At 35.5% G+C, this 15,590-nt stretch overlaps 1 protein-coding gene and 1 long non-coding RNA gene across 3 annotated transcripts; one reads left to right on the plus strand and one right to left on the minus strand.

Annotated features, from left to right (window-relative positions):
• Nucleotides 1-89: 89 nt before the first annotated feature.
• LOC133528137 (JNK1/MAPK8-associated membrane protein) lies at nt 90-5,187 on the plus strand. The gene is made up of 4 exons (XM_061865379.1): nt 90-753; nt 1,427-1,636; nt 2,785-2,954; nt 3,502-5,187. The coding sequence occupies exons 1-4, from the start codon at nt 521-523 to the stop codon at nt 3,780-3,782; spliced, it is 894 nt and encodes a 297-aa protein (XP_061721363.1). The 5' UTR covers nt 90-520; the 3' UTR covers nt 3,783-5,187.
• Nucleotides 5,188-7,676: 2,489 nt separating this feature from the next.
• Nucleotides 7,677-15,343, minus strand: LOC133528287 (uncharacterized). 2 transcript variants are annotated; one of them, XR_009800974.1, is made up of 6 exons: nt 14,318-15,343; nt 13,781-13,896; nt 13,297-13,426; nt 12,989-13,079; nt 12,314-12,516; nt 7,677-10,853 (listed from the first exon to the last, which is right to left on the minus strand). It is a non-coding gene; the product is annotated as an uncharacterized LOC133528287 (long non-coding RNA). The 2 variants fall into 2 exon arrangements; XR_009800973.1 differs by having other exon boundaries at nt 13,781-15,341.
• Between the last annotated feature and the right edge of the window lie 247 nt (nt 15,344-15,590).

The following is a 15,590-nucleotide window of genomic DNA, read 5'->3' on the forward strand; positions in this document are numbered from 1 at the left end:
CCACAACTCTTCTCTGTACGGATTCCGAACAGACATACACTAAAGTTTCACTTTGGAGGTTACATAAGTATATAATATATATTATTTAATAATTCAGGAAACTGGCACAAATGATGCCATTAGGTGTTTTCAAAGAAAAATAAAATAATTATTTTTAAAGTACATTTAAGGGCTGTTAACAAATTTTTTTTACCCACTTTGGACAGTTATTTTCTGTGGTGATGTAAAAACTATTCAAGGTATTCATTAAAACGACTAAATACAACATTCAATCAAATTCAATCAGAATGACATTCGAATTATGACAGTGACAGATACAGTAAATATTTTCCATTTTCATGAAGATTGTATTTATTATCTCTGAAAATGCAAATTTAAGTAGTGTTTTTTAAGTAATAACCCCGATATCAGAGATAGGAATTGTAAACACATGATTAAATCTATTACATTTAGACGTCAGTAGCTGCAAGTTAAAATAATTTTACTACATAGCTGTTTCGATTCTGAATTTCAAACGAAGATGTCTGCTGTGAGATCATGCCCAGGGCTGTACTGTGGCCGTACACAGTTGGACAATGGCTCCTGGAGCGACTGCGGGGCTTGTCCTCGAGGTTTTCGGACGAACGCGTCTAGTTACTGCGAGCCGTGTACAGATGTACCGACGTTGTATGATTGGCAGTATTTGGGGTTTATGGTGCTGTTGCCGCTGGTGTTGCACTGGTTCTTTATTGATATGGTGTCAATAGGCAAAGGGTAAGTATTATTATTAAAAAAGAGTACTAGAACTGTTGAAATAAGGTTGTAAGCTACACGCCACAATTTATATTTCAAATTTAGAATATAGATTTGAACTGTTAAGTCAATCAATTGTCACTTGATAAAAACAGTCTGTGTTGTTATTATGTTACTTATAATATATTTAGATTAATTGTATTAACTACTTTATGAAATATATTCATTGAAGATTCATCCGTTGTGCTCCATTCATGCTACTGCTCTCTGCTTAGTCTCTCTCTAACAAGAACTACTCCATATTGAGTATCAGTAAAATTCATACAAAATGTACGAATAATTAATAAGTCCTCCGACTGAGGTTCTTGATATTTCAAAGTGTTGGCACTCGAAAGATTAATATTTATACAATATATCAAGTAAATAACTTTATATATTGTATAAATAAAAGCTTTAAAAATACCAAATATTTTGAACTTAACTACTACTGAACTTAATAATTTAAATTTAAATACTCTAAAATCACTATCCACTCAGGACTGAGAGCAATTGGCTCCCTATACTTCTAGCAGGGACCAACTTATCCACATTAAAGATACACAGTAAATAAAAATCCCATACTGAAAAATAAATATTTTTATATGCTGTTGAAATGAATCATATTTATTAAGTTAGTTCACTGTTTAATTTTCAGGAAGCAAGGCATACTGGCTCAACACTTCTCAGCATTCTTCGAGGTAGTGTCTGGCACGCTAGCGGCCTTGCTTGTCCTGCCGCCAACAGGCAGCTTGGAATTACATGTGTGTACCCCGACAGCACTGTCGGACTGGTACACATTGCTGCATAACCCACAGCCAGACTATAAGGAGACATTGCATTGTACGCAGGAAGCTGTTTATCCTTTGTAAGGAATATTTTTATATAAATGCCGTAATGGTTCAGCTATTCACAGAAAATATATCTGTGGTTGTATGTTTAATTACTGTCACCTTTTTTTGTTAATTCAATATGTAGTCTCGTCAGTCATGGCTATTTGACTGTAGACATATTTTTTGAGTATATTTATCAGCTTATCATTCCATTTCTTTTACAGTGTTGAAACTTACAAACTTAACCAATTAATGTAATCAATAAATTGAGATTGAAAATTCTCAAAAAAAAAATCATAGGTATTTCCTCCCATTGTCCATGTCATGTCTTAACGTATTCACTGTCAGCGCGACCTACGCGCTACATGTTTAGCTGATGTGGTGTGTTTTCCCCTTTGTAGTGAAAAGCGCCAGCACAGTGAGAACCCGCTTCAGTCGCTTGCAGCAAATGTGTTAAAAAGCTTTTTTGTAATATGTTTTGATGACCAGTCTGGCCTAGTGGGTAGTGACCCTGCCTATGAAGCTGATGGTCCCGGGTTCAAATCCTGGAAAGAGCATATATTTGTGTGATGAACACGGATATTTGTTTCTGAGTCATGGTTTTCTGTAAGGTGGTACTTCCCCAGTTGGGTTTTGCTCTAGATCTGAAATGACATGCTGTGCTGTGTCCTACCTACCACACAAAGTGAGATGGCATTCACATACCTCTCTTTTGGACATAGTTTAAGGACATACCCGGGTCAAAGGAAAGCTTGCATAATAAAATATAATTGCTACGAGTATGATATAATATGATATATAACTTCTGCTTGTAATCAAACTATAAGCTTTCATAAAAAGAGCCTTGATCTAATGATGTATGTGTACCTTGTGCCTACACAAGGGCTTTTTCAACCATCTCCATGTATCGGATGATGGAACGCAAGGGCAGTGCTTTGAATTCCTTCCAGATGGCCTTCTCCAAAGTCCTTTGTTCGCTGTCTGACAACGGTGTGACATTCCCACATTAGGTGTATTACTGTCTCTTTATCTTTGCTACACATTTGACAATCGGTTATCAGAGTGCCCCATCTTGGCCAAGACTCCTTTGACCATGTATTGACCTATAAACACCCCTGTTATAATTTGAATTTAACTTTTGCTAGGTTTCCAAAGTTTTATATCATGCATGTTTAACTTTCAGGTACACAATAATATTGCTGATCTACGCATTCAGCTTACTGATGACGATCACTATAAGGCCATGGTTGATGACATATCATCCGCCGAACCCTGGGAAGAAGGCCATATACTGTGCGCTCTACTTCTATCCTATATTGGTCCTTATTCATACTGTCGCAGCTGGACTGATCTGTAAGTAATATTAAATGTATTATATTTTATCAATTAAAGGCTGGGATACAAATGCGGAAACTATTGCAAATGGGCTATGTGGTTATTTTCAAGAAAAAATGAATTTACAGAATTTACAATTAAAATAATATGTAAATAGCTCACTGCTGAGTACAGAGGGCCTACCATCAAAACTTTCGTTATCTGCCTCTCTATGACTCTTGCATTTTGGAGTGATCAAGAGGCAGGTAAAGAAATTTCGATTTTTGTTTTTCGTGTCAGGGCCTGACTACATTTCCTGCAATAGCCGATTGATGTGAATTGAATGAAGAAAATTACGTTTCCTTCACCGAAAAAAACTTATTGGTATGCCAAGGCTTGAACGCCCATCCTGGTTCTAAGCTGCACTCCTTAACTCAGCTACCAAATGGTGTTAAAATTATGATATTTTATAATAATAACATTCTAACACTCTAACTTTATCTTGTACCTTATTGTATTATTATGTGCTGTATGTTTCCCAAATAAATAAATTAAAATTAAATTAAAAACATTTCCATTGTTACAGATTGTTCATTCCCCTACATAATCATAATAATATCAATGATGACCTCAGCTTCCCACTTCTCCATCAAGCTCGACCAATCAGCGTCAGCCTTACTGCTGTCTTCCATAGCCAATCCCAGGAACCTAGTAATCCTGATCGGCCATTGGTTGGTTCATGCGTACGGCATCATATCTCTCACTGGGTTGAAGGATCTGTGGTATCTGAACCTAGTGCCTGCGCCGGCGCTGTTTTATATACTTACGGCGCAGTTTACTGATCCAATGAAGATACATAATGATTGACGGTATTGGAAAACTGTCTGGAAGTAATGTGGGTTAGTGCTCAATGGACTTCAGTTCAATCATTTGACAATCGAAACTAATTGTGAACTTTGTCGGAAGGCAACAAGGTTGATATTGGATTGTAGCCGTGTGCGTCAGTTGACATCTTTGACGGTCAAAGGGAAAGTAAACCATCAGTATCGTTTTAGTACTGGGATACATTATTTCTAAGAGTAGAAGATTTGCTTAAATAATTAGATTGGCAATGGTTTGCGAGCATGTATTTAATTAAATTGCGGCGTTTTGGTTTGAATCCTCATTTTTAGTTTCAAGGTTCTTTACTCATTTTTTTCAATATTAAAAGGAAAAGGGACGAGCGCTTCTCCATAAAATTGTGGTTCCTATTTTCCTCTCTGGATATTAACATTTATACAAAGACACAATTTGATGTCTATTGAGTATAGCTATGCCCCTTTGTTTGACTTTTTCGATGTTTTGATTATTATAAGACAAAAACTAATTCCATATTTTTTATTAATGCTCCTGACTCTTATAATAATCAAAAAATCTCATCAATCAAACGAAGGGGCATAGCTGTGATTGATATTCATCAAGTTATGCTAAAATATTTTCAATAATATTAATATTCAGAGAGGAAAATGGGGACTACGTTTGTATGGAGAGGCGGTCGTCTAATTTCGCCTTAAATACATTTTATTTTTCAAACTGCTGCTTCTGATCATTCTGGAAAAGACTGAAGTTATATAGTTTCGATTGTCAACAATGTCAACTGACGATATAAGTGCATAGAGTTTCGCTAGATGGCGTTATAACAAACGAAGTTCTAGCGTCAGAATCATCAGATATGTCGGGGCGGCTTAAAACGTTAAAGTGCATGTTCAGATATTTCTTAGCAGTTTGGATGGTCCGATATATCTGATGGCGCCTGTACAAGATTGTAACAGTGTAAAGAGGAAAGCGCATGAGTCGCAGATACCGTCGGGAAGAATGCGAGTTATTAAGAATTAGCAGTCTTTAGCAATATTTAGGTATTTAGTTTTATTCATTGTTTATTTTAAGTATAATTCTAGCAGTCTAATATGTATTCGACTCTGATTTATGGTAAAATTAGCTGATGATATAGTTATGTATATTACCACGCTAGTTAATTATTTAGGTTCAAATAAATATTTCAACATTTAATAGTACATTTAAACATTTGATGTGCTTACTAGCCAGTAACACAATATGTGTCATAAGATGTTAAGGTTAGTTCCCAATTCTCCGTATTTACTTAAGTACGTCACAATCCGAATACCTACACGAGAATCCGACGAAAGAATCCAGCGAAACAAGAATCCGCCGAATCGGGAACTAACAAATATTAAAACCAAATCTTGTAAATAAAACTTTATTGTTTATAAAAGTCTTTTTAATAACTCCTGTACATTTCACAGAACTATATACCCTAAATCAAAAAATAATGCATGAAGATGTTTAAACAAATGAGTTGAAAACCGTTGTACATACTTGCCTCTTCGAGAAACTTGTGCTGAACTAAAGGTATGTACTGTATCTGCGCTTTACATAGATAAATAAACCATGTATTCGTTTGTCACAATACACAAAAAAAGCAACACTAAAATAAAATATTAATAAGATGTAGGTAACAAAAGGGTTCAGCTTAAGTAATACGCTTCACTCTTTCGTATTCTGAAGCCTTTATAAGGCGGAGGGAATATATTTCTTACCTGATTTTGAAATTTATTTCAATTCAATTATCATGGGATGTTACAATAAAGATACAAAACCTTATTACGTTCGGCCGTTAGGCACGTGAATATTAGTACCTAATTATTGGTTTACCGGACGCCCCAGGTATGGCTGCAGCGAAATAGTGGAGGCGTAGGCGTATCTGCGCGAACTTCGAGTCAACAATTGAAAGAGAATTAAAATGAAGAATGCTATGTGAATGTCTATGTGGCTGTGAGAATTAATTCAAAGTGATAGGGTTCAGTTTTGCATAATTTCTGACGCCCTTATGCCTTATCAAGGGTATGCATGTGTGTGAGCATGTATGTATGTGTGTACCTGTAATATTTTTTTCCCATGAATTTACACTTCATTCACACAGACAGGACAGTCATTCTGACGAGCGGAAATTCCCGTGACAAATAGACCCCCTTTCTTTTACAGTTCCTTTTAATAGGAAAGAATAAGAATAAGAATAATATTTATTTCAAGAATTTGGCATTACAAGACCAGCAGTACATTGATCCCCACACTAGGCTCAGCCTGTCACGTGGGAATCTCAGAGAAGTATCGAAATGGTGCGGTTCTCATTTTAACAGAATACATTATTGTTAAAGCTAAATTAAATAAATTTTTTTTAATTATATGACTAACTATCAAACTAAGCACAAAAACAGTTAAAAAGGTCTCAGTAAGTTGTATGTAAGTGAAAGTGTTTATGTGAGGGTATGTGTGTATATATGTGAGTATGTATGTATGAATATGTGCGTGTGTATAACTACGAAATGTGAGAGAAAACAAAATAAAAGAAATAACAAACAATAAATGCAGCCGAAAGATACTAAATAAATACAGGCGTCACCAGCCTGCAAAATTTATTTACGAATGCAGCGACACGCGGTGCCGCTGACTAAAAAAAAAACAAATGAGAAACTGCATATTCAACCATAAACACAACCATCCATCAAAATCAGAAAAGCGAACCAGACCGGCCACCAAAAAGCGACAAAATATACGGAGCAGCTACAACATAAATACGAGTTTGAATAACGAAAAAGAAATATTCCGAGCCAAGAGAGACTGAACTTTTAAAAAAAATAATTTGATTTGATATTCTTGTAAAATTACTCGCAGTGCACTACGCGCGCATTGATCCTAGAAAACCCTTCTTAAGAGTGTGACTAGCCATATGCCTATTTCGTAATATTGGCCTTGGTTTTATATTAAAACACATAGAAAATAATGAAAAACTACAGTACTCTTCGTTTGCATCTTTCAGTCATGATTTCGCTCCGTATTCTAACAATTACAACTTGAAGAACACGTTTCCGTATTTGACCACTTGTGATTTCACGCATTAAATACATAACACTCAGTGAATTTTCATTTTTTTTATTTATTTTAAAATGCTGCGAAGAATGATAATAATCAATTGAAGTTAACCTAGAATAAATGCATAATTATTGGTGTAATAAAGAACATTGAGTTACTAACTTAATAATAAACGTAAAATATTACAATACAGACGTTATTTTCAGAAAACAAAACTATAATACCTGAAGTTAAATAATAATGTTGGCATATTCATGCTTGATAGGTTTTGAAACGTTTCATTTTATCATTTTTTTGGTCTACTTAAACTGACTACTAAGCGAATACTGTCGTTGTGTGCGTAAAAGCCGTTATGTCGCTATTATGTCGCCGTTATGTCACTATTATGTCGCTATTATGTCGCCATTATGTCGCCGTTATGTCGCTACTATGTCGCCGTTATGTCACTACTATGTCGCCGTTATGTCGCTATTATGTCGCTACTATGTCGCCATTATGTCGCCATTATGTCGCCGTTGTGTCGCTACTATGTCGCCATTATGTCGCCGTTGTGTCGCTACTATGTCGCCGTTATGTCGCCATTATGTCGCTGTTGTGTCGCTACTATGTCGCTATTATGTCGCTACTATGTCGCCGATGTCGCTACTATGTCGCCGTTATGTCGCTACTATGTCGCCGTTATGTCGCTACTATGTCGCCGTTATGTCGCTACTATGTCGCCGTTATGTCGCTACTATGTCGCCGTTATGTCGCTACTATGTCGCCGTTATGTCGCTACTATGTCGCCGTTATGTCGCTACTATGTCGCCGTTATGTCGCTACTATGTCGCTACTATGTCGCCGTTATGTCGCTATTATGTCGCCGATATGTCGCTATTATGTCGCCGTTATGTCGCCAATATGTCGCTATTATGTCGCTAGTCGCCAATATGTCGCTGTTATGTCGCTATTATGTCGCTAGTCGCCGTTATGTCGCTGTTATGTCGCTACTAAAGTATATAAAAGGGCCGGAAAGTACGGAGGGAGGATTATTCATTCTTTAACAATCGGACTGGCGGTATCTCTGGCTTTGAGTAAGTAAAGTTTCTCTACTATTCCTTCTATTTGTTTGTGTTTGCTGGGAATTATCCTGGTAAATTTAAACTTGTAAATTGTGTCTATGTTTGGCATTGCGGGGACAATGTTGTCGTAAAGCTAAGCTTAGGCTATGGTGGAGATTCTTTGCTTCCTTATCTGTGTTACTATATTGTCAGTTTTTTTTGTTAGTAAAAACTAATTTTGTTATTTTATTACCTTTCTATGAGGTTAGTTTGTTATTTTATAAAGCCAGATCACTGTTTGGACTAACAGTTTGTCCATCTAATCAGCTGCTCCCTAACGGTGTCAAATTGCAGCTGTTTAGAAGTCTTTTGCTCCAAGTTGAGAGGACTTGGCGTCTCTTCTTTACCAACATAAGAGGCGAGCATACTCTCCTTAGTCTCAAGGTCCAGCTGTTAGATGAATGTGAGGGCATCACGTGCGTGCCATTGAGAGTAATCTCTGCTCACTGAAGTCTGCAGTAATTGAGGCTAGGTCTCGTATTAAATATATTTATATATTTCGGTGCTCTGGCTCATGCTAGTGCTGGTCACGGGAGAGCTTCTGTCATGATTGGTAACAAACACAGATAAAGTTTTAGTCATGGCAGGGTATCCCATGTGGCTGGTACGGGTGTGTGTGCTAGTGTGCTGATTACCTATAGACATGCTAGGGCGGTCTATTCTCATCCACCGTGCCCACGTGGCGATGAGGAGGGGGCCAATCACACAGACACTAGGGTTTGCTATACCTCGGTTTTGTCGGCCGAATGCTTACAGCTTAGACTTAGGGATACATTTGTGTATGTTCCAAATCACTAGATCAATGGTAAGTACGATCTGTGTTCTGGACATACTAGATTAGGGTCTAAGGGTAGGAATAGGGTAGAGTCACACACACTGTTATAGGGTCTCTCTTAGGTTTGATCTAGAAATTCGATTGGTTGGTGTATATATATATATCTTTCAAAAGGTTCTAATGATGTGAAGCTATGGTTTTATAACGTGTACTAATGATAATATTAGTGAAATACTGGTAATGGATTTTAATTACCTAAATCTTCCGGACTGTTACTCTGAGTGGAAAGTTGAGGGTTATCTGTAACATCTTATATCTATTTATTTTCATTTCTGGGTTTTTGGTGTAGAGGCGAAGTACTGAGTATTACGATCAGGTCCTAAGGTATTTATATATTCAATCCTTAAATATCAAGTTGGGTTTAGGAACACAGACTATTCTGGGATTAAAGAATGGTTTGTTTTAGAGACCCTTTGGCAGGCGAGCGCAGTCCATTGGAATCTTTGAGTGGAATAATACTCACCTTGATAGTTCGATCTCATAAAGTACAGTAATGAGTTAAGCTTGTACTTCGTTTATACATTTGAAAGGCCTAGAAATTCAGCCTACTTATAGCTATGGGGACTGGGTAATGGCTTAGTAGCCTTAGCTTTTGGATATAAAAGATAAGTAATTGGTGTCTGACGAATACTTATCGCTTCTCTTCGTCAGCCCCTAGGTTTGTATAGGGTTGCGAAGCGTTGGTCATAGCCCGTCTGGCTAATAAGATAGGAGTAGGTGGCCCGATTGATATTGCTAATCGGAGTAAGAGTCTTCAGACCTGCATCTAGCATTAGAGGCAGCACGTGTGATCCATTCACATCTCGTTTAGAAGATAATAGGTAATAATATTCAGTCTTAAAATAATAGTGTGTAAATGGGCTTATCCCAGGAGTGCTGCTTCAATGTTACCCCGAAGACTTAATAGGAGTAGCAGGATTTTACCAAAAATATTTTTATATTTATATAATCATATATGCTGCAATAACTAAATATCTTTCTAATTAATTATTAAAAATATATCTTACATTACATCAAAAATCATTGATAGTTTCTGTAACTTAAGGCTACACCCGTCGTCTACGACCTTGCGCGTGGGGGCGGAGCCCATATCCTTTATCGCGACACTGCTCATACCTTGTCGATTGTTATATATTTTCATTCTACTTATAAGGTGTCATATTTAATATAGAAATGGTTTGGAATAACTTAATCTTACGGTATTTTGCTGAAGGTTGAATTTTAACATAATATCCTATCGATTATTTCCTCTCAACATAATAAATTATTTAGTATAGTAAATTTCCGAGTCTTAACGTCTAGGTAATACTTAATCAGGTAGAATCAGAGTCCAAGATTTAGTTGTTACTCATTAAAGAATCTAGGGTTCCGCGGTTCGCTTCAAGGGGTCCTAACCTTTAACTAGACGTTCACTTGGCCAAATAATTGTTAAGGTAAAATTATTGTTGGGGTAAATTTTAGGGGTAATTTTAAAGGTGGGATTGTTAACGATTAGGTACAGTATTTTATTAGGTCCGGGGTTTAATAGATGGGGTAGATTTGGGGTGTTGGGTAGGGGAGGTTACATTTTGGTGCCGTGACCGAGGGATCTAAAGTGTACCACTTTTGGGGCACATTTTGGATACCAAGGGTTCTAAAATTAAGAATAGTAAAAGTAGCCATTCAGGCTACATTTTGGTAGGCAGTGGCCAGTATAGAACGTAACCTTAATGGTCACATTTTGATGGAACCGACACCTAGGATAGAAAGTAAAAGTAGCCGTTCAGGCTACATTTTGTTGCCGTGAGATGGAGTGGGTGCACTGAGTTTTGGACTCTGTTTTTTTTTATTGTGTTTTGAATAAAACTCATGAAACTTAACGTTTATTTCTGAAACTATTACTATGTACAAAAAAAATCCATAGTTATTATCTACTTAGAAAAAACCTTAGAGTTATTGTCTACTTAATAAGTTTATCAATCTTCGATACTCGTTCTCTTCTCGCCGTTGTTAGGGATTCTTTTCATATTCCTCAGCTAAGAATTGTCATCACATAATAATCAATTATAAATTCACCTTCTTGCGCCTTGATACCTGAAAAAAAAATAGTAACAAATTTAAAACCCATGTAGTATAATTTTAGCCCAAAAAACGATTATCTTAAGCGAAAATAATTATATTTGTTTCTCTCGCGTCATAAATTTGTTAAGAAATTATATTTATAGCAGGGACCAATAACAATAATTAAATAAATAAATAAATATTTTCAAGTCAGTCTTTCATATACTCGTATCTACCTAGTCTCAGAGTGGGCAAAGTTTGTGCTATAGGTACTAGGCAGCGTAGTGCATACTTCTACGGATAAGTATATACTTAGAACCTAGATAAATAGATAATATCCATGACTTAGGGAACGCATATTCTTGATAGACCCGCAGCACTTATGCGTGGTAGACGCGCAAGTGGATGCTTTTGACAGACAGCATTCATAGGCAGGGTCACTACATAGTGAGCTAGGAGGCTGTTGCCAATAGTCTAGATATAAGATAAGATAATATTACCTAAGTCAACCTAGGATGTGGTTAGGTATAGCCTAGATAAGACACAGGTGTGTTAGAAGTTATGCTTTAGTCGAAAAATCATGGGGGCGTGAAATAGTTCCATTTCACGTAGATTTTCTTGTAATACTAAGGAACAGGGGGCGTATTCCGCATCTTTCTTACTTTTCTATTTTAAATGCCGGAACGCATTTACAACCCCTCACCATCGGGCGACTCGTTTGCCTTTTTGCTTTCTATATCATATAAATAGCTACTCGTGTGTGATAGTATAAGAGTTCAATCTATGTTACAGATAAAATATCTCTCAATAGACTATGGAATGGATAATAAAGTCCATGCGTTATCTGACGGTTAAGCACAGATTCGTCATTCATAGAGTAGTAGCAACAGACAGATTATTCTGTTAGGTACAATTAATCGCCTAAGCGTAGATCTAAATGACAACTACATATGTTTGGACTATGTTTGGTTTGATTGTTGTATATAAAAATCATACATTTGTTATTGTAGGATAATCATGTATGTATGTATGAACTAGGATCTGCTTGAGTTCATCTGACAAACAGAGATATTTAACACACATGTTAGGACATTTAGTCTAGGAAAGTAAACAGTCATAGTACGTCATAAAGGCATTATTAGTGGATTAGTAGAACATACACATATGTATGAGAATTTAGCTACATAGGTATTCTTCAGAACTCCCGCTGTATTTATTAAAAATAGCACTGAAATATGTGCATAGTTACTATCTACAGTCATTGTTATTATGTACTAGGGTCTCTACGAGTGCTTTATCTTTCAAAAATCGACTGAAATTTGTAACGCGTTGATGCCCTGACTAACGGCGCACATACAAAAGCATACTTATTTGTAGTACTAGACATAGGTTGACTTAGGATTACAGTACTGATCTACTGACGGTACTTTTCATCGTATTCCGATTACGGTTGAATAATAGTACATAATTGGTTAAGGTAGCAGACTAAGTACCTAATATAAAGGAAGATCTTGAGTGAAATTTTCCCTATCAGTAATATTCAATGTAGACCACTGCTGATGTAGGAGCATGTTTCTTGTAATAGAGCCGTTGAATGGGAGCTTTCAAGTGTCAGAAGACAGCAGCCATTGTTGCAGCAAAAGTCGTGAAATAAAGTCATTGAACAGGAGTATGGAATGGTCTGGTTCTTCATAATCTGAAATGAAATAGGCAAACATTAGAAGAATTCAGTTAAATAGGTAGCTTTTGATGTTCTTTTCTTAAAGGTCAAATTTAGTTGGGCAATATATCAACAATTTTCTTAAGACATCCATTCGCGGGGGCGTGTTATTATTTTCAATTCATAATGAAAGAATATATAAACACATCCTATGGAAATATTAGTATTCATAAGGTAAAAATGGTGGTACTAAAATGTTTGAAAATAATAATACAGAAAAGTTTGAGAACCTTTGCCTTGCAGGACATATTTCCATCAGTTAGGTCATAAATATGCCAGAGTAAATTAAATGAGCCAACAGGATTAGAATAAGATAGGCTAAGAACATTTTTCATCTTTGGTTCATTCCTCCGGGAACGATTTAACTATTTTTTAGTTTTTCAAATAAAGGTGTCATTTATGACATGAGTTCATATTTAATACAATTAACTACAATAAAATAAAGTACCTTTCATAAATAGAAGCAGTCAGCAGGAGAAAGATTGAGGTCAGGTGGATGATAGACTCGCTGTGTGGCTCGGACAATGTCCCAAATAGCACTGTAATAGGAATTATTTAGTTAAAATTAGCTTGAAATTGTTATAAGAGTTTATTTTAAACTAGAAAGGTCCTAACATTTAATAAATAAATAAATAAAATAAATAAAAGGATTCAAAAACATTTTTGAAAGCGAGAAAGGTTTTCCTATGATTTATGGTTCTAAGTAGGATTAAGACTAAAACTTATGCTTTCTAGTGACATAGTTGTTATACTTACTTGGAGATTATCGAGAGACTCGGAAAAGCCCATGAAAACAGCAAATGGAAGTTTGCTCCACTCCGCATAAATATCACAAGATCGCTAGGTATAGGTATATATAGGCAGCCATCAGAGTTGACTCTGTTTGCTGAAAGATTAAACATATATTGTAAGGTTAATTGCAAGAAAAGGAATATTTATGGCAGGTTCAAGTTTAGGTTCACTTTTACGAATGATCGGACAACTGCCGGGTTCTCTTAGAAAGGAAAATACCAATTCACTAACAGATCTTCAGTAGCGCAAGAAATCCTGTTTATATTTAGCTGGCGTGATCACATAATTTTGATTTTCATAACATATTGCATTACCAAGTTCGAAAAGCTCGTATTTAAAAAAAAATATCACTCATGTCATCATATAGAACGATAACAGTTTTCAAATTTCAAGTATAGTATGGACAAGCATAAAAATAACTGCCCAGTAACAGAGGTGTTATACTTACTCTTAAAGCTCAGGAAAGATTCATCAAAATCAGTAAACGGAGTCTCACAGTGTAATTTCAACTTATTTTTCTTCAGTAATGACTTGTCCACACCACATTCAATAGTTGTCAGCCTGCTGAAAAGATACACATCGCTTGTAAGTCTTATTGCAATAAGAAATGAGTAGTGAAGGTTCAAAATAACATTAAATAGGCAGTATAAAACAAAGTTAGAAATGTCATCTTGTCAGCACTTTGATTGCATTCAATTTTATTTAAAAATAAATGTTTTATGTTGCTGAACTGAGCCATAAAAATAAGGCAGTACAATACACTAGGCCTGACACTACATTAGACGTAAGCTTTTTAAGTAGGATAATAAAAAATTTGGGAAATCTTTGTTAGGTTATGATGGACAGGATCAATTAGAAAAGTAGATTTAATGCTAGATAGGTCAATTTGTGGCTAATTATTTTCTGATTGCTAACGTTTAAGTATATTTAACAAGATCTCAATAGCCTTGACTTTTCTAAAGCAGGAAAACGAACATAATCTTACTTTGCTTGTAGGAACAGTTTCCATATTTTAAGTTTATTTCACTCGCACTGTCAGTAGCTAGGCACATTAATTAAATATCCCTGGTTCTAGATAGTTTAAACATTAAGTAATAGGTCACCCTACGGCACTAGATTCATTGAAGATTTATAAATTTTTGACGAAAGTGTAGAACATGATCGTGTTTGAATCCGAAATTCTATGTCGTTTGTCTTGTACAGTTCTTGCGATATGCAATGGGTAGGATATTAAGAGAATCATAAAAAGCGCACTCGACTCGAGGACGATTTTTCCAGTTCAGTTTTAACTTCTGGTAATTATTATTTGTCAACTTTCTCTATGCAACTTGATGAATTACAATATGGTGGTTGGATGTTTGTCACTTGTCTACTTATTAAGGTGTTAAATCACTGTGACACTGGTAGTTGAGGTAACTTTGGTATTGTTGACTTTAATTAATAATTTTCGGATTTAATAACAAATTGTAGGCAAGGAAAATGAATGATGTATAAAAAACTACTAATACGAAACTAAATGAACGGAAGTAAATAAAGTGACAGAGCCTAGAGCTGCCAGGGGCAAAATTTCTTTGTAAGATTTGACACAGTCTAGAATGGTACGGTGTGACGTGATAGAATCGATTATTTTAATTTACTAATTGGTTAATGTGTCTTTATTATTCAAATTAATATAAAATATATATATTTAAGACCTCAAAACTAAATTTTTTGCTTTCTATTAAATTAATTTGATTCTAGTTAGTCATGCCATCTATGGGGAACCTTAACAAAGTTAGCCACAAGCCGACTAAATCGCGTAGGCTGCGTTATGCATGTTGTTAGGGTTCGTAGGACGTATTTTCAATTTTGTTGCATTATACGAGCGCACGCACATAGATCAACCTTAGAAAAGATATTGTCTATGACAAAAAGGCATGTTTACACGATCGATTTCATTCAGCATTAAAAATAATTAATAAGTATATTGCAAATTATATATTTTTAAGCATAAATAAATGCGGATAAAATATTGGACAGAAAATAAAATAATATGCCAAACTAGCGCTAGTGGAATCATCTAGGGACGAGTAGGGGTACTAGACGATCTATAAATTTCCGAAAAGCAAAGTAATTTAGGGATTATAGGCAATAGATTTCTATCTTTAATAAATTTCACTCGTCTTATTATGTAATATACAATTATAAACATATAGTCGTAGTGTTTCGGGTCGTAAAATGGAATTTTCTAAATTATCATTACGACGCCATCTAACGGT

The sequence above is a fragment of the Cydia pomonella genome, chromosome 19 (assembly GCF_033807575.1).
Source record: "Cydia pomonella isolate Wapato2018A chromosome 19, ilCydPomo1, whole genome shotgun sequence".
NCBI classification, from domain to species: domain Eukaryota; kingdom Metazoa; phylum Arthropoda; class Insecta; order Lepidoptera; family Tortricidae; genus Cydia; species Cydia pomonella.

What these genes read in the sequence shown, in the direction of transcription:
- LOC133528137 (XM_061865379.1), top strand. Translation starts at nt 521, where the DNA reads ATGTCTGCTGTGAGATCATGCCCAGGGCTGTACTGTGGCCGTACACAG. An exon ending in ATGGTGTCAATAGGCAAAGG is followed by an intron (nt 754 to 1,426) that starts GTAAGTATTATT and finishes TTTAATTTTCAG; the next exon opens with GAAGCAAGGCATACTGGCTC. An exon ending in TGTCGCAGCTGGACTGATCT is followed by an intron (nt 2,955 to 3,501) that starts GTAAGTAATATT and finishes CCATTGTTACAG; the next exon opens with ATTGTTCATTCCCCTACATA.